At 42.4% G+C, this 17,864-nt stretch overlaps 2 protein-coding genes across 4 annotated transcripts in view; both read left to right on the top strand.

Annotated features, from left to right (window-relative positions):
* LOC117392726 (heterogeneous nuclear ribonucleoprotein Q-like) overlaps positions 1-17,864 on the top strand; it is a 103,998-nt gene that overhangs the window by 71,037 nt on the left and 15,097 nt on the right. The window contains exon 1 of one of the 3 annotated variants that reach the window (XM_033990858.2): positions 17,641-17,781. The exons of 1 other annotated variant lie outside the window; for it this stretch is intronic. The gene's annotated coding sequence lies outside the window, so the exon portion shown is untranslated. Of the gene's footprint in view, positions 1-17,640; positions 17,782-17,864 lie in introns of those variants that run through there. One more of the 3 variants, XM_055232436.1, reaches the window with a different exon arrangement.
* Positions 7,914-15,282, top strand: LOC129457415 (uncharacterized). The gene is made up of 8 exons (XM_055232442.1): positions 7,914-8,000; positions 9,181-9,531; positions 10,498-10,767; positions 10,984-11,046; positions 11,265-11,345; positions 11,415-11,467; positions 13,018-13,080; positions 13,296-15,282. Exons 1-8 carry the CDS (start codon positions 7,949-7,951, stop codon positions 13,398-13,400), a joined length of 1,038 nt encoding a protein of 345 aa, XP_055088417.1. The 5' UTR covers positions 7,914-7,948; the 3' UTR covers positions 13,401-15,282.

Genomic DNA, 17,864 nt, shown 5'->3' with positions numbered 1-17,864 from the left:
CAGCATTCCCAAGGCCTCGAGAGTGGAGTTAGTCTAACGTGCCCTTGTTCTAGGCCTTGTTGCTGGCTCCGCCCACCACGGCAATGCTGGCAAAGGATTGGATAAGATGTTGTGGTGTTGACGCCATAAATAAAATTGTAGATAGAAATGTTAGAGATCATGGTGACTCCAGATGAGTTTAGACACAAACACTTTAATAAGCCACAACTGTGATGTACATGAACAAGTCTGAACATGAAGAACTGACTTATCTGAACAACACATGAGCCGATTTGTGCTGTTAAACAAGTCCCTCTCAAATAACATTACAGTCACAAGCTAGCTAGCATTAGCATTAGCATTAGCCAACAGTTTTCCATTGAGTCACTCTCACCTCATTGTGTAAAATCAAACTCTTAAACAGGATCATGAACGCTCAGATTGATCACAGGAAAATGAAAATGTGCTCTTTAAATACAGTTTGGATCTTTCAAGAGTTTTCAGACAATCTTTAAACTTTTTGACAGTGTTTGATAATGTGTGCATTATATCCCCATGGTAACTGCTGAACATTTCTATAAGGTATTAAAGAGGAGGTATTTACTTCTATGGGGTATTAATTGTAACACATAACATATTTACATCACCATGTTTCCTTTTATTGTTTTGAAAATGCTATATTCACCCAAAACAACATATTAACATGTTTTATAAGTTTCTCTTTCATTTTTGGTGCTAGATTACTCAAACATGGACAACATGTAAAACTTTGTCATGTTTTTGATGAGGGAAGAGTGTTAGAACAGAGCAGAAAGACACAAAAAGTGACCAGGTCTCAGTCAGGACTGAACCAGGTCTGAACCAGGTCTGAACCAGGTCTGAACCAGGTCTGAACCAGGTCTGGACCAGGATTGAACCAGGACCAGACCAGGACTGAACCAGGACCGAACCAGGTCTGAACCAGGGCTGGAACAGGTCTGAACCAGGACTGAACCAGGACTGGACCAGGTCTGAACCAGGACTGGACCAGGACTGAACCAGGACTGAACCAGGACTGAACCAGGACTGAACCAGGACTAAACCAGGACTTGTCATTGGGCGTGTGGAGCTGCAGGGGGTGCTGTGTGCATTCTGATGGTGGCTGAAGGTTCTCCGACGTTCTCATAAACAACTGTGTCCACCTGTCAATCACACACATGAGTCAGACGCCTTTCCTGTGTGTCAGATGCCCTCCCATCCCATTCTTACTCTGGTCTGGTGCCTCTGAGCTTTCTGTCCTGAAACACACAAAAAGCTTTAGATTTATGTTGTTTTAAGATGTTTTTATAAAACTATTTATTCCCTCGACACTAGTGTCAAAAGTATCGAAAATCACATCCTAATCAATACTAAAACTAGTATTGAAAGTTGATAAAGTAGTAATTCGCTGATGACACAACAGTGGTGAGCCTCATCAGTGATGATGATGACTCTGCATACAGAGAGGAGGTACATCAACTCATCAACTGGTGTGACAAAAACAACCTACTGCTCAATGTCAACAAAACATAAGAAATAACTGTGGACTTTAGGAAAAAATATAGTACACACATCCCACTCACATCCCACTCACAATCAGTGGCAGTGTCGTGTCGTGGAATCTGTGGAAAGCACCAAGTTTTTGGGAGTTCACATCACAGACAACCTCACATGAACCACAAACACCACCTCCCTAGTCAAAAAAGCACAGATATGCCTTCACTTCCTGCGCAGGATGAAGAGAGCGAAGCTCCCCACTTCTATAGGGGTGCTATTGAGAGCATCTTCACCAGCAGCCTCTCTGTCTGGCACGCCAGCTGCTCGGCGGCGGACAGGAGGGTGGTGAGGACTGCTGAAAAGATGATCAGATCACCCCTACCAGCCATCCAGGACTTACATACATCACGCTGCTCTAAGAGAGCCATCAAGGACACCACCCATTCAGCACACAAACTCCTACCACCCTGCAAGCGGTACTGCAGCATACGGTGCCAAACAAATAGACTCAGAAACAGCTTCTTCCCACAAGCCATCAGGCTGATCAACACACTGAAGAAGATACCATGAACATTTGTTATTGTTAATAATATCCAAATCAATCTCACATACAATAATCTCCAGGCAGCTCAGCACTCTTGCACTTTACAATTGCAATTGCACTTTCATTTTTTTGCACTTTACATATTGCACATCTCATTCTACCTCAATAACTTTTGCACCTTTTATATGGCACATTATCTACCTCAAGCTTCCTTCTTGTATATGTTTGCCTGTGTGTCCACTTGTATATGTTTGCCTGTTGTTCATGTCTATTTACTGTTGATGCATGTGTACACTTTGTCATGAGTGTGTGTGTGTGTGTGCGCGTGTGTGTGTGTGTGTGAGTTTTTAGTTAAATTGCCTAAACCAGGACTAAACCAGGACTAAACCAGGACTAAACCAGGACTAAACTAGGACTAAACCAGGACTAAACCAGGTCTAAACCAGGACTGAACCAGGACTAAAGCAGGACTAAACCAGGACTGAACCAGGACTGTACCTTGGATCCTGGCACAGACGTGAACCACAGTGACAGAAAGGAGGAGAGCAGCGAGGAGCAGACTGAGCACCACATGTCTCACCATCGCACCTGAGAGAAAGGTTATAGGTCATGTTCACCTGAGGAAAAGGTCATAGGTCATGGTCACCTGAGAAGGTCATAGGTCATGTTCACCGGAGGAGAAGGTCATAGGTCATGTTCACCTGAGCAGAGACAGGTCAGAATCCTCAGGTGGAGTTTGTTGTGTAACTGTCAGATGCAGATGTGTTTTGGTGGTCTATGGTTAATATCTGTGTAATCCCTGGGACTATGCACATAAAACAGACCTGGTTTAGTTTTGGTTTAGACCTGATTTGAGGGTGGAACCAGAATTAAACCAGGACTGAACCAGGACTGGACCAGGATTGTTACCTTTGACCCCAGATGAGGTGTTCCTGTTGTTGTTCTCTTCATTCTCATTCATGTGTGTTTGATCTGAAAATAGAAAAAATGTTGTATATCAGATGCCCTCCCATCCTCCTGTAGCCCTGTGTGTCAGATGCCCTCTCTGTGTGTCAGATGCCCTCCCTGTGTGTCGGATGCCCTCCCTGTGTGTCGGATGCCCTCCCTGTGCGTCAGATGCCCTCCCTGTGTCAGATGCCCTCCCTGTGTCAGATGTTCCTCCTTTCTCTTTCACCTGGGTTCTTGGAGGTGTTGGGTTTGAAGCTGAACTCTTTAGTCTCATCTTTTCTTTTCACTTCACATTTGATCCGATGTTTCTTCTGAAGAAGGACATGTTTTGAAATACTGAGCGTGGATCCACTGCTCAGAGGTGATCTTTATTCGATCTTTGTCGTCGTTCAAGACAGTGTTGTTGTACAACCATGTGACCATGATCTCAACCGGAGGAGAAGAGACAACACAGGAGAGATTCAGACTCTGCTCCTCATCTTCTTCAGTCACTGGAACAGACACAGACCTCATAACTCTGTTAAATCAATTAAATCAAAACAAAATCACTTTATTTGTCCTCAAGGGGCAATTTAAAGAGAGGTATTTACTTCTATGGTGTATTAAAGAGGAGGTATTTACTTCTATGGTGTATTAACTGTAACACATAACATATTTAGATCACTGTGTTTCTTTTTATTGTTTTGAAGATGTTATAGTTACCCAAAACAATGTATTAACAAGTTTCATTTTAGTTTTTGATGCTCTGCTCATCTGCATTTCTCCTCTCTGTGCTCCCCACCCTAAGTCTAATACTCCTAAACTTCTGTCTTTTGAACTGCACACGCTGCACTTCTTCGTTGTTTAAAATATAAAGTTAAAAATGTAACATAAAATAAAAACAAACAAACTGCTCAGTATGGAAGCCAGTCAGCCAAAAGAGCAGCCGACCACGAGCATGTTACACATGAGAACACGTAAAAACTATTGTCTGGAGTGGAGATGCCTCTACTGAAGGTTCAAGAGTCTTAAAGTACTCACATGAGACCATAGACAGAGATTGCACGAGATGTATAGATGACTGATCCATCTTTGCGGTGCTGCAGACAATGGAAGAATCCAGCCTCCTGAGGGTGGACATGACGGATCTTCAGACCACATTTTTCTGTCAGTGTGAGACGCTTGGACAGGTTTGAGACTTTAAATTGTTCTGAGAGTGTGGGGACACCAGAGCTGATGTCTCCCAAAGTGATCAGCTCCACTAGATGACCTCCATTGACTGGATAAAACACCCATGAGGTCTGTTTACACTGACTCTGTCCTGGTTCAACTTTGGGACAAGTTAAAAAAGCCTCTTCTCCTTCTCTCACAAGCTCAGACTGAGACGATTCTGTGGAGACAAATGGAGTAAAACCATGTGGTCCCTCTGCTCCTGTACTGTCAGACACACACAGAGACACACCCCGACACACCGACACACTCAGGTACAAACACACACACTCAGACACACACACACTCAGACACTCTGCTCCACCTATGCCTCACTCTACTCCACCTCTACTCCGCTGCTCCTCCTCTACTCCTCCTCTACTCCACCTCTCCTCCTCTGCTCCTCCTTCTGCTCCTCCTCTACTCCTCCTCTGCTCCACCTCTGCTTCTCCTTTGCTCCTCCTCCATTCCTCCTCTGCTCCTCCCCTGCTCCACCTCTGCTCCTCCAACACTCCTCCTCCACACCTCCTCTGTTCATCCTCCACTCCTCCTCTGCTTCTATCTGCTCCTCCTTTGGTCATCCTCTGCTCCTCTCCTGCTCCTCCTCCACTCTACGTCTGCCTCACTCTGCTGCTCCTCTGTTCGTCCTCCTTTCCTGCTTCTCCTCTGCTCCACCTCTCCCTTCTTGGCTCCTCCTCTCCCTCCTCCTCTGTTCCTCTCCTGCTCCTCCTCTGCTTCTCTGGAGTGTCATAATAATATCCTGTTGTGGTCTAAACCAGGACTAAAAGTTGAACCTAAGCTAGACCAAGATGTCACGTTACCAAAAACAGGTCTGAGTCAAATGAAGGACTAAAACATGACCAAAAGGAAAAAAATGAGCAATCAAAGAATTTACAAGATTTAAAAAAACCAGAAGCAAAAAATTAAACTTATGTCTGACCTGCAGCGAGAAGAACCAGGAGCAGGACGAGTGCAGTCGACACAGCCATCACCTCGTCTCTGTGTCCTCTGCGTGTGTCCTCAGTGTGTGTCCTCTGTGTGTCTCTGTCTCTCTGTGTCTCCTCCGTCTCCGTTCAAAGTCCTCTCAGCCTCTTAAAATTTGATTTTTACTTCTGCCTTTAAACCACATCCTGTTTCTTGTGTGAAATTTTAAGCTGCTTTAAAGATGTCCTTCTCCACAACCTCTCTGTTTCAGTTTGAAAAGACTATTCTGCTAAAGCATTGTTTGTTAACTTTCTACCATGTTATAGTCTGTACAAGTCAAATGCCCCTGCTTTAATACCCCACAGAAGTAAATACCCCCTTTTTAATACCCCATAGAACCTTCAAATCAGGCTAGAAATCTAGGGGTAATAATGGACTCAGACTTAAACTTTAACAGTCACATCAAATCAATAACATCTGCAGCTTTTTATCATCTAAAAATATTGCAAAAATCAAAGGTAAACTGTCAAAACCAGACTTGGAGAGTATGAACACATGTGTCCTGTGTTCAGGTCTCTGGTTCCTGTGGCTCAGAGAATAAACTTTAAAGCAGCTCTGTGTGAACAAGTCTCTCCATGGACCAGCACCAAAGTACATCTCCCACATGTTAGAGCCACATGAACCATCTCACACTCTGAGGACTTCAGGGACAGGCCTCCTGCTGGTCCCAGAGTCAGGACTAAACATGAGGAATCAGTGTTTCAGTTTTATGGAGCTAAAACCTGGAACAGTCGTCCTGAAGCTGTGAGACAGGCCTCTACTTTGGCAATGTTTAAATCCAGGCTCTGGTTCTGTTTAGCTGTGGATATGACTGAAAGGGTTTTTTTCTGTTGCTTTTCTTTTCATGTTCATTTTATGATGATTATTTATGTTTTGATTAGTTGCATTGTGACTTTAATGTCTTTCTTCTTGTGTAAAGCACTTTGAATGACTCTGTGTATCAATTGTGCTGTACAAATAAACCTGCCTCAGTCTGTCTATATCTCCAAAGCTCAAAATGCTCTGTTTCACCTTGTGATGTCATGAAGTGGTAATGTTCAAGTTAACATCTACCTTTTACCTTTAGTTCAGTAGAGATTGGCCCTTGTTGTGTCACCCATGGCAAACAGGTCCCAGGGGATGGTCAGAAGCTGAGTTGCACTACAACTCCAACTGGACAAGTCCAAAGAGTCAGACGCCAGAGTTGAAAAGGCTGAAATTTTGGCGTTTGACGCAGTGCGTCGGCCAATCAGAGACTACGCTCCAGTGATTTAGAAACATCATTATCTGGAAAAGGAGAAAGACATCAGCTGCAAACTAGAGACAACTTAATTATGCTGGGCACACTGGCTAGTACAGAGGTCAGCAACCTTTAACACACAAAGAGCCATTTGGACCTGGTTTCCACAGGAAAAAAACATTGGAAGCCGCAAATACTTCATCTAAGATGAAGATAAGAATGTATATAGTGTTTTTACTTTTACCTTTACGCTTTGCCACTCTCGACCTGGTCTGCATCATTCACAAAGAAGAAAACAAAACATCCAAAGGCGCTCGCAGAACACAATGGCTACCTTGGACACCCTGGACACCCTGTGTCCCACCAGGAGGAGGCCCCGGAAACGAGCCAGGACACACTGAAGGGACTATGTCTCTCGACTTGCCTGGGAATGCCTCGGGGTCCCACCGGAGTAGCTGCAGGAAGTGTCTGGGGTGTGGGAAGTCTTGGAGTCCCTCGGAGTTAGGCTGCTGCCCCTGTGACCCGGCCCTAGATGAAGGGGAAAAAGATGGATGGAGAAGAAGAGTTTGTGTGTTAAACATGAATGTTTGTGATGAGGTCACAGAGAACAGTGGGGCACCAGCAGAGGGCGCTGAGGAGCAAAGCACTTTAAATGGGGTTCAGTCTAAAGTGTGAATAAAAAGATGCTTCCAGCAGGGGGCGCAGACTTGCCCTTTATTTGAATGTAGAACATGAGTCAGATCTGTGGACATCAGCACACACGCCCACAACTCTCACACAAACAAATGACCATTTAAAAGTGTGTTTGAGAAACTGACATGACAGAGAGGAAGTGTGGAGAGAGGAAGAGAGAGCAGAGGGAGAGAGAGAGAGAGAGAGAGAGAGAGAGAGAGCAGAGGGAGCGAGAGAGAGCAAAGGGAAAGAGCAGAGGGAGAGAGAGAATGAGAGACAGCGAGAGAGAAGAGAGAGCAGAGGAAGAGAGAGAGAGCAGAGGAAGAGAGAGAGAGCAGAGGGAGCGACAGAGAGCAGAGGGAAAGAGCAGAGGGAGAGAGAGAGAGAAGAAAGAAAAAAAAACAAGAGGGAGAAATAGAGAGCAGGGGGAAAGAGCAGAGGGAGAGAGAGAGAGAAGAAAGAAAAAGAGAGCAGAGGGAGCGAGAGAGAGCAGAGGGAAAGAGCAGAGGGAGAGAGAGAGAGAAGAAAGAAAAAGAGAGCAGAGGGAGCGAGAGAGAGCAAAGGGAAAGAGCAGAGGGAGAGAGAGAATGAGAGACAGCCAGAGAGAAGAGAGAGCAGAGGAAGAGAGAGAGAGCAGAGGGAGCGAGAGAGAGCAGAGGGAAAGAGCAGAGGGAGAAAGAGAGAGAGAAGAAAGAAAAATAGAGCAGAGGGAGAGAGAGCAGACAGAGAGAGAGAAGAAGGAGAGAGAGAGAGAGAAGTGGAAGAGACAGAGCAGAGAGAGAGAGAAGCAGAAGAGACAGAGCAGAGAGAGAGAGGGCAGAGGGAGGGAGACAGAAAGAGAGAGAGGGCAGAGGAAGAGACAGAGCAGAGGGCGAGAGAGCGGAGGGAGAGACGGAGTGATGGCGACACTGAGGCGATTCCTCTGGTTTCTGCTGGTTCTGTCGTTCACAGGTAAAAACTAGATACTTTTGCCATTTTGTGGATGTGGTGTTTCGTGATACTGTGCTGAAATCAAACTCAGACTCATCGATCTGAATCCTGTGAGAACATAAGTCCAAGACACAGGTTTAAAATGATCTGAACTCTTGAAATTTTGTAAACGCGTAAATTCAGCGAGGAAGTGTTTCTGCATGTGGAGGGAAGTTAAAGCTGCATTGTGTAATTTTTCTGCTGGAGGGTCTGTCTGTCTGTGTGTGTCCCTTGAAGAGAATCTTACTACAGGCGGAGGATGTCAGAGAAGTGCTTTGCCAAAGGACACAAAAGCAGCAGAGTAAAATATCAAGTACAATATTCAAATGAAATGGAAATATTCAGTGAGAGAAAATGGTCCAAAGCAGCAGAGTTTAAATAAAACACCAAGAAGTTCAAACATGGAGAGATTCACTTAAACACTGACCACATTTGGGCCACTTTAAATGATGGTCTCTATGATCCTGTGCGGCTGATGTCATCACATTCTCTGGGGTTGTGATGCTAACTGTAGGCACTGCTCTGTCTGAAGCCCTGTTGCTGAAGTTAGACTTTAATCTGAACTTTATTTGAACACAATCTGAACATAAACAACTGATTTATCTGAACCATGAACGCTCAGATTGATCACAGGTAAAATGAAAATGTGCTTTTTAAGAACAGTTTGGTTTTTCAAGAGTTTTAGATGATCTTTAAACTTTTTTGGCAGTGTTTGCTAATGTGTGCATTGTGTCTCCATGGTAAATGCTGAATGTTTCACCATAGACGTACATTGAGAACACCCCCAGCCTGATGTCACTGCAGAGTATCACTGTCATCAGCATTTATCCCTTTTGCTCAATAGTTTATTCTAGACTGTGATGATGTCATACTTCAGATGGGGTCAGGGGTCACACAGTTCTATTGATTACACTGGACTTTACCATGAAATATACAAAAGGTAAATTCAAGGACGACGACAGCAACAACAACAACAACATCCATCTGAGTTTGAACAAGATTCACTTTATCTGCTCCATCTATGTTAAATATGACTGGACTACAGACTGTGATGATGTCATGTGAAACAGAGTGCTGTCTAAGGAAAGCCGGGGGAGGGTCTTTGCCTGTTCTCTGCTAACTCAGGGCTGCTGATTCAATTCCTTTGTTTGTGTCTCCACAGAATCGTCTCAGTCTGAGCTTGTGAGAGAAGGAGAAGAGGCTTTTTTAACTTGTCCCAAAGTTGAACCAGGACAGAGTCAGTGTAAACAGACCTCATGGGTGTTTTCTCCAGTCAATGGAGGTCATGTAGTGGACCTGATCACTTTGGGACACATCAGCTCTGGTGTCCCCACACTCTCAGAACAACTTAAAGTCTCTGACCTGTCCAAGCGTCTCACACTGACAGAAAAGTGTGGTCTGAAGATCTGTCATGTCCACCCTCAGGAGGCTGGACTCTTCCATTGTTCGCAGCACCGCAAAGATGGATCAACCATCTCTGCATCTGGTGCAATCCCTCTGTCTGTGGTCTCATGTGAGTACTTTAAGACTCCTGAACCTTCAGTAGAGGCATCTCCACTCCAGACAATAGTTTGAGGTGTTCTGATGTATAACATGGTCGTGGTCGGCTGCTCTTGTGGCTGACTGGCTTCCATACTGAGCAGTTTTTTTGTTTTTATTTTATGTTACATTTTTAACTTTATATTTTAACCAACGAAGAAGTGCAGCGTGTGCAGTTCAAAAGACAGAAGTTTAGGAGTATTGGATTGTGTGATTTGAGCAGTTTGTTTTTCCTGTATTCATGGTGACCCAGCATGGATGGCTAGCTCTAAAATTCAACAGGTTTGAGCCTGAAACTGCCCTGACTTGACAAACCTGATGTGATGTACAGTAGTTTCATTAGTGGGATGCAGCTGATTGTGTTGTGATAGTGCTCTGAAGGGGGAGTAATTTAGGGTGGGGAGCAAACAGAAGGGAGACTCACAGCAATGTATTGTCAATACGTTGTTTGGATAAATTTAACATTTTCAAAACTATAAAAGGAAACATGGTGATGTAAATATGTTGTGTTACAGTTAATACCCCATAGAGGTCAAATATCCCCTCTTTAATACCCCATAGAAGTTAAATACCCCCCTTTAATACCCCGTAGAAGTAAATACCTCCTCTTTAATACCCCATAGAGGTCAAATACCCCCCCTTTAATACCCCATAGAAGTGAAATACCCCCTTTTAATACCCCATAGAAGTCGAATACTCCCTTTAATACCCCATAGAAGTCAAATACCCCCCTTTAATACCCCATAGAAGTAAATACCCCCTCTTTAATACCCCATAGAAGTCAAATACCCCCCTGTAGTACCCCATGGAAGTCAAATACCCCCCTTTAATACCCCATTGAAGTAAATACCCCTCTTTAAATTGCCCCTTGAGGACAAATAATGTGATTTTGTTTGATTTAATTGATTTAACAGACCTATGAGGTCTGTGTCTGTTCCAGTGACTGAAGAAAAGGAGGAGCAGAGTCTGAATCTCTCCTGTGTTGTCTCTTTTCCTCCTTCGTCTGAGATCACTGTCAGATGGTTGTACAACAACACTGTCTTGAACGACGACAAAGATCGAATAAAGATCACACCTCTGAGCAGTGGATCCATGCTCAGTATTTCAAAACATGTCCTTCTTCAGGAGAAACATCGGATCAAATGTGAAGTGAAAAGAAATGATGAGACTAAAGAGTTCAGCTTCAAACCCAACACCTCCAAGAACCCAGGTGAAAGAGAAAGGAGGAACATCTGACACAGGGAGGGCATCTGACACACAGGGAGGGCATCTGACACACAGGGAGGGCATTTGACACAGGGAGAGCATCTGACACAGGGAGGGCATCTGACACACAGGGAGGGCATCTGACACAGGGAGGGCATCTGACACACAGGGCTACAGGAGGATGGGAGGGCATCTGATAAGACATTTTTTCTATTGTCAGATCAAACAAACATGAATGAGAATGAAGAGAACAACAACAGGAACACCTCATCTGGGGTCAAAGGTAACATGGTTTATTTAAGGTTCAGTCCTGGTTTAGTCCTGGTTTAGTTCCGGTTTAGTCCTGGTTCAGTCCCAGTTCCATCCCGATTTAGTCCCAACATAGTCCCGGTTTGGTCCCGGTTGAGTCCTGATTCAGTTCTGGTTCAGTCCTGATTTAGTCCTGATTTAGTCCTTGTTTAGTCCTGATTCAGTCCTGATTCTGTCCTGGTTGTGTTTCAGATTGGCATTGGGCAGTTTTAGCTGGAGCTCTGGTTCTTGTGATTCTTGTAGTGGTGCTGATCTTCTGGAGGAGACTCAGAGGTAAGAAACTACAAACATCTCAACAAATATCTGAGTTTCAAATTATTTTAACTTTTTCTTCTGTTACAGCAAAACCTCGAGACCCGAGCACGGCTCCTCAGGTCACACATCCAGCCCCTCAGGTCAGACCATAGACTGTATACATAGTTAGCCTTCTAGCCGCCACGTTCCAAACAGGGAGTGAACATGGCCACGATTTGGCTCCAAAAACTGCAGCCCCTCTCTCTGTAACTGCTGCTGCTCAGGCTGATCATTCTGACCTTAAAATGATTGTATTGACCCACTCTACATGATCCTGGGTTTTTAGTTTACTGTTTTGTCCCAAATCAAGATCTCAACTTTAATAACAGACCAATCAGGTGCCTGCTTTGGTCCAGTGAGCTTCATCTGCTCTTCCGTTCATTAATTTGAATCAATTCTTTTTACAGAGCAAGGTTAAGTTTGTTTTCATCCCTGACAGTTTGGACTGCTCATCACCTGACCGGACACGTCACCACAACATCATTTGACCACTCTGAGGCACTAGTGAGCAGTCCAAACTGTCAGGGATGAAAACAAACCTTGGTCTGGAGAAAGAATCAACTGAAATAAATAGACAGCGAGCGGGAAGGGGCGTTACCTTCAATAGCCTCACTCCTGATTGGCTCTTTGGTTGCTATGATACTCACAGTCAGAATTCCAAATATGAAACTGTGCTCCAGATTAGCCACTATAACTGCTAGCCACGATGAGCTTCATCTGGAGCTGTACGCTGTGGGTCACCTTCTTTGTACAGTCTGTGGGTCAGACATGTGTTTAAAATGCATTTGACTAAAAAACTGGCCCAGTTTTTTCTAGTTTTGTAAGTTTGTCTAATTTTATAATGTTACTTCCTGGTTAGACATGGGCAGCAGATGTGGCATATGCAGAGGTGATTCCATAACTGTTATCAATCAACCATAATGTAAACAAGGAACAAAACATGTGTGAAATATATCTAAATGACACAGTATTTCTGATTAGACTCATACAAATAAAAGACAACAGCTTTATTTAGTGAAATGCAGGTTTAAAGTGTCAGTGTTTGAGGCTAAACTGTGTGTTTTCGTGCTGATAACACAGGCAGAGGGATTCTGTTTTATAACTCACAATATACTCCCTGCATGTTTGGACTTTTCTTCTCAGCTTTTATTTCCACAAACTGCTACAAAATGATGTGAAACTGTGATAAATATGTAGCACAGGTTCTATCCACCAAACCCAATCAAAAACAGAAAAACACTAACACCTGTCAGACGCACTCTCACTTCAATTCCAAAGCCTTGTTACGTTTTATGAAATATTACTTCTGAGTGAATTCTTCTTTGAGGGTGGGGCCTCAGGATGTGGTGCACACTGACAGGAGCGGGTCCACACCGAAGTGACTGAGGTGGCATCACAGTTTCTAAGGGGTGCAAAACAATACTCTTCCATTAAATGGCATGATTTAACCTGCCAAGAATAAGGGTGTAATGACACTTTAAACCCCTGTACACCCGGGCCCGCTGCTGGGCCACAAACTCTGTGACAAACAAACAAGACAAATGGTTTAAAAGTATGAAGACATATGTTAAAGTCACCATTTATAGTAATGATGGTCTGTTATAGTTTGTTTGACTGCATCTTTTTAGTCGTATGTAATTTTTTCTTAAAGACTGAACTTGAGGATGGAGTGTCCTACGCCACCATCAACTACAACAGGAAGCAGAGATCTGAGGTAAGGACTAAACCAGGACTAAACCAGGACTAAACCAGGACTAAACCAGGTCTAAACCAGGACTGAACCAAGACTAAACCAGAACCAAACCAAGTCTAAAGATGGACTAAACCAGGACTGAACCAAGACTAAACCAGAACCAAACCAAGTCTAAAGATGGTCTAAACCAGGACTGAACCGGGACTATATAAATTCTTGTTTTGTCCTGTGTTCAGGTCAGAGAGAGTGAGGAGGCAGTGACCTACAGCTCAGTGAGAACCAAAGCCTCTGAAGATCATCTCTACGCCACAGTTAACAATACAGCTAACAAAACCAGCTAACAAAATAACAAAAGCAGCTAACAAACCAGCTAAACAATCAGCAAACAAACCCAGCTAACAAACCATCTAAAAAAACAGCAGACAAAACGCCTAGCAAAACCAGCTAACAAAACAGCTAACAAACAATCTAAAAAAACAGCAAACAAAACACCTAGCAAAACCAGCTAACAAACATCTAAAAAAACGGCAAACAAAACACCTAGCAAAACCAGCTAACAAACATCTAACCTATAGACCGTCAGTGAACAAGCCAACGAAACCCAAACTAACCAACGCACAACAAAACTAACTCGAGAGGAGACGAGTCAGCTCTATATGTCGGCGCCCCAGTCAACAAACCTGACATAACTGAAGCTCAACAAACCCAGGACACTGCAGGTCACTGGACCAATCCACCTTAAACCAAGACTAGTGTCATGAGGCAGGAAAGTTCTGTAGTTTTTAAAAGTTTCATGAAGTATTTATTTATTGTTTGCTTGTGTTTTGGAAATATGGCTTTTATGTAAGATGAATGAATTGAGGTTTTAAATGTCATTCATGCATGTTTGAGTAATCTAGAGATCTCTCCCGCCCTACTCAAACCCTCCTTATGGTTAACAGTACAAAGCTCCGCCCACAAGCCTACATCGCCCATGCTCCATAAATATACAAAAACATGATACAAAACTGTACACAGCAACTTGATACACATGATGCAAATTCAAATACCCCTCTTCAATACCCCACAAACATCAAATACCCCTTTTTAATATCCATAGATGTCAAATACCCCCCTTAATACCCCATAGAAGTCAAATACTCCTCTTTAATACCCCATAGAAGTCAAATACTCCTCTTTAATACCCTATAGAAGTCAAATACCCCTCTTTAATACCCCATAGATGTCAAATACCCCTCTTTAATATCCCATAGATGCCAAATACCCCCTCTTTCATACCCCCCAGTCTCCTTCCTGTTCCATAATCCTGACTGTACATATTCCACTCTTCATAAACTTAAGATAAATGGGTTCAACATCTTAACTATCAAACTTATAAAATTAGACAGTTCTTTAATGATGCTCTTTTCTGATATATTTCAAATCCAAATTCTATCTCACAATTGTTTTCTTCTCAGGAAAGAAAACTCAAACAATCTATTTGAAACTTCCCATTCCCCCTAAAGCTAAGGAAGTCCATTTTAAAAGTCTAAAGAACTGCTCGGACAGCGTTTTGGGATGGAGGACAGTTGTTGTTCTGTGATGTAAATATTGAATCGACAGAGCACTTATTTTTTGAATGTATGTTTTCTAAAGCCTTTTGGGACGATATTCACTACTGGCTCTTTCCCAGGAAGACTTTACCATCAAGGACATAATCTTTGGTACAAAAATGTGAAATGATTTTGAATGTAATCTTTGTTATGGGTAAATTCTTTATCCACAAGTGCAGGTTCTTAAAAACCAAACCATCCATTCCTCATATTCCATAAAAGTAATGTTCATTTACAAAAGGATTACGGGTCTGCTCCTCCATATCTAAGCACGTATATTCAACATAAAACTGATGGACATTATGCTCTGCGATCACAAAACTACATGCTTCTTTCTGTCCCAAGTGTCCGCACAGAGACTGGTAAAGTGACATCTCAATATTCTGCACCTTCAACATGGAATAATTTACAAAAAGTCTTGAAATTAAAACTGACTTCAATAGTTCAGTTTAAATCTATGTTAAAAGGTTTGGAAATTAAGTCTATGATTTGTAATTGCTTTTAAGAATCCATTTTATGATGTGTTGAAATGTGTGTGTAATGTAATGTAACTGTGCTGCTGTGTTGGCCAGGACTCCCTTGAAAAAGAGAATTGTAATCTCAATGGGACTTTCCTGGTTAAATAAAGGTTAAATAAAAAAATAAATAAAATAAAATAAAGAACTTTGTCTTTTTTTCTTATCTGTACGTTTTATGGAAAAGAAATATGCTATAAAACTTAAAAATGTAATAAGTCTTATGGACAACCCCTAGTATTGTTTTTGTGTGTGTGTGTGTGTGTGTGTGTGTGTGTTTTCTTTCTTTCATTTTTATATAATACTGTCTGTTCTACTTTTAACTGTGGAACTGTTCTATTATGCCACAAATTGCCACAAATTCCTCTTTAATACCCCATAGAAGTCAAATACTTCCTCTTTAATACCCCATAGAAGCCAAATACCCCCCTTTTCATTCATTTATTAGTTAAAAATGTAATATTAGAAAATAATAGTGGGTTCGCTGCATGTGACATTTTGAATCATTTTCAAGAATTGTGTTATTGGTCAGAGGTCATCTCCAGCAGCGGGGGGAGGGAGGCAGCAGGAGAAGGAGAAGGAGGAGCAGGAGGAGGAAAAGCAGCAGCAGGAGGAAAAGCATGAGCACGAAGAGCAGGAGGAGGAGCAGGGTGTTTCTGTACAGTTTGGAGGTGTCTCCTCTCAAGGTTTTTTTTTCTTATTTTCCAAAAACCTCCTGCATCAGAGCCACAGATGACATGTGTGATCAGAGCAGTTGACAAAGTACTTGACTCTGTAACTTAAGTAAAAGTACAGATGCTGGAGCAAAGAAATAACCCAACTATAGTGTCACACACACATCTACTTAAGTAAAAGTTCTGCAGTACTGCAGAGTGGCATGTATGTAACATGTTGATAATTAACAAGTCAAATGTCAATGATCTTGATGAAGAGTCGTACAGTTTTTGTTTCATTTTTTGTCCAAGTTAGGAATTGGACTCGCAACCTTTACACAGGAAGTGACCATGAGCGTGCTTAAAATAATACTCCAGTCCAGTTCAAAATGTAGGGGAGTAGAAAGTACAGGTACCTGCTCACATAGAGCCTAACCTACTTCATTGAAGTACAGATACTTTACATTGTACTACAAACAGTACTTTTACATTCGCACTTTGTGAATTTCCTCCTAGTTTAAAAGCAGATTTCTGTATTGAGAAGACTTGATGTGTGAACTATAAAGACGGGGCCAAAGTAACACTTTTATTTTTGCTTAATCAAAGTGTTCTCTATGACTCAGAGGGAGGGACACGAGGTGGAACAGAGCATTTTGAGTTTTGGAGATGGACAGACTAATAATAAAGAGTTACTCAAACGTGTATTGAAACACAATTCCAGTATGTTTTGGAAAAAGTAACATTATAACATGACTAAAAGCACATAATCAGAATCCTTTTATTGCCACTGTTTTTGAACACAGTTCACAAACTAGGAACTTACTTCGGTGATAAAGTGCAACATAAAACACACTGAATAAATACAAATACAAATAAGGGCATGCACGAAGTAAAAAAAAAGATATGCTTAAAAAAAATCAAATAAAATACTTAAAGGTAGAAAATATATACAACAGCAGCATCAGAACAACAGTGCAAACATGACTTATTAAAGTGACCGGTGTTATAAAGTGTCCAGTTTTGTCCAAATATTATAAACTCCATTATATTATAGAGTCCATTTAGCAGAATATCAGACCTTTAAAGCTGCAATATGGAATTGTTCTGGTGGGTCTGCCACCTACCTCTGTAAACCCGGGAGTTACTGTTACTGCTCTGCCTTTAGCGCCACCAAATCAAGTCACAGGTCAGATCTGTAGAGAGGCAAGCCCACTCACAGTGACCATTCTTGTTTTTCAAGGTATTTTGAGCTATAAAAACAGTTGTAAGTTGATCCAATTCAAGGTAGAGCATTTTAATTCCAGTCCAGATTGTGCAACATTTCAGAGAAAGGAAAAGAAAATTTCCAAGGTGCACCTTTAAACCAATGAAATGGTCTTTTATTAGTCTAACTTTTTGTCGCCATCTTCTGGATACACGTGCTCAGTGTCGCTTTTTCTCGCTTCCAGCAGTTCCGTTTTTTTTGGACCAACTCCGTGAGGGAAACCGCTGAACGCAGAGAGAACATGATGGAGAAAACGTGTCTCGCTTTAATATGACGGCAGTGTGACATGTAAGTTAAGTATGGTCCTTGTAGAGATATACAGTCTCTGGTAAAGATGGAGTCTGATCTTTAAACTGTAGGCTGCAGTACATTTATAATTAAAAATATATATATATATTTTAATACAAATAAAATATTTTTTGGTAAAGTATGTATTCCTAAATATACTGTCGAAATGTAAAAAAAATAGTTCTTTCGTTTATTCTACGTCAGCCTACGTCATTTCTGCTTCCGTAAATCGAGCCGCCCCTGAAAAGCGACGGTGGAGACCCCGTGGCCGTAGTACGTCACGAGCCGCCATTTTGTGTCCGGACTCCGGAGTGTCCGCAGAGCAGAAGCCCCTTTTCTTTCCTTTTCTTTTATTTACGCTCCACCGCCGCGGCAAACCGGGACCTCACGCTCACCACTACTCTGCGCTGGTACGTACGCGCTTTGGAATCGGGTCCTGTGGTTTATGCGCCGGGTTTGGGTCTCAGGGACCAGCAGACTGTGGAGAGCGCGG

The sequence above is a fragment of the Periophthalmus magnuspinnatus genome, chromosome 24 (genome assembly GCF_009829125.3).
Source record: "Periophthalmus magnuspinnatus isolate fPerMag1 chromosome 24, fPerMag1.2.pri, whole genome shotgun sequence".
Lineage (NCBI taxonomy): Eukaryota > Metazoa > Chordata > Actinopteri > Gobiiformes > Gobiidae > Periophthalmus > Periophthalmus magnuspinnatus.
The sequence above is the reverse complement of the archived record's forward strand: the minus strand, read 5'-3'. Positions and strand labels throughout refer to the sequence as shown.

What these genes read in the sequence shown, in the direction of transcription:
- LOC129457415 (XM_055232442.1), top strand. Translation starts at nt 7,949, where the DNA reads ATGGCGACACTGAGGCGATTCCTCTGGTTTCTGCTGGTTCTGTCGTTC. An exon ending in CAACACCTCCAAGAACCCAG is followed by an intron (nt 10,768 to 10,983) that starts GTGAAAGAGAAA and finishes TTCTATTGTCAG; the next exon opens with ATCAAACAAACATGAATGAG. An exon ending in CTTCTGGAGGAGACTCAGAG is followed by an intron (nt 11,346 to 11,414) that starts GTAAGAAACTAC and finishes CTTCTGTTACAG; the next exon opens with CAAAACCTCGAGACCCGAGC.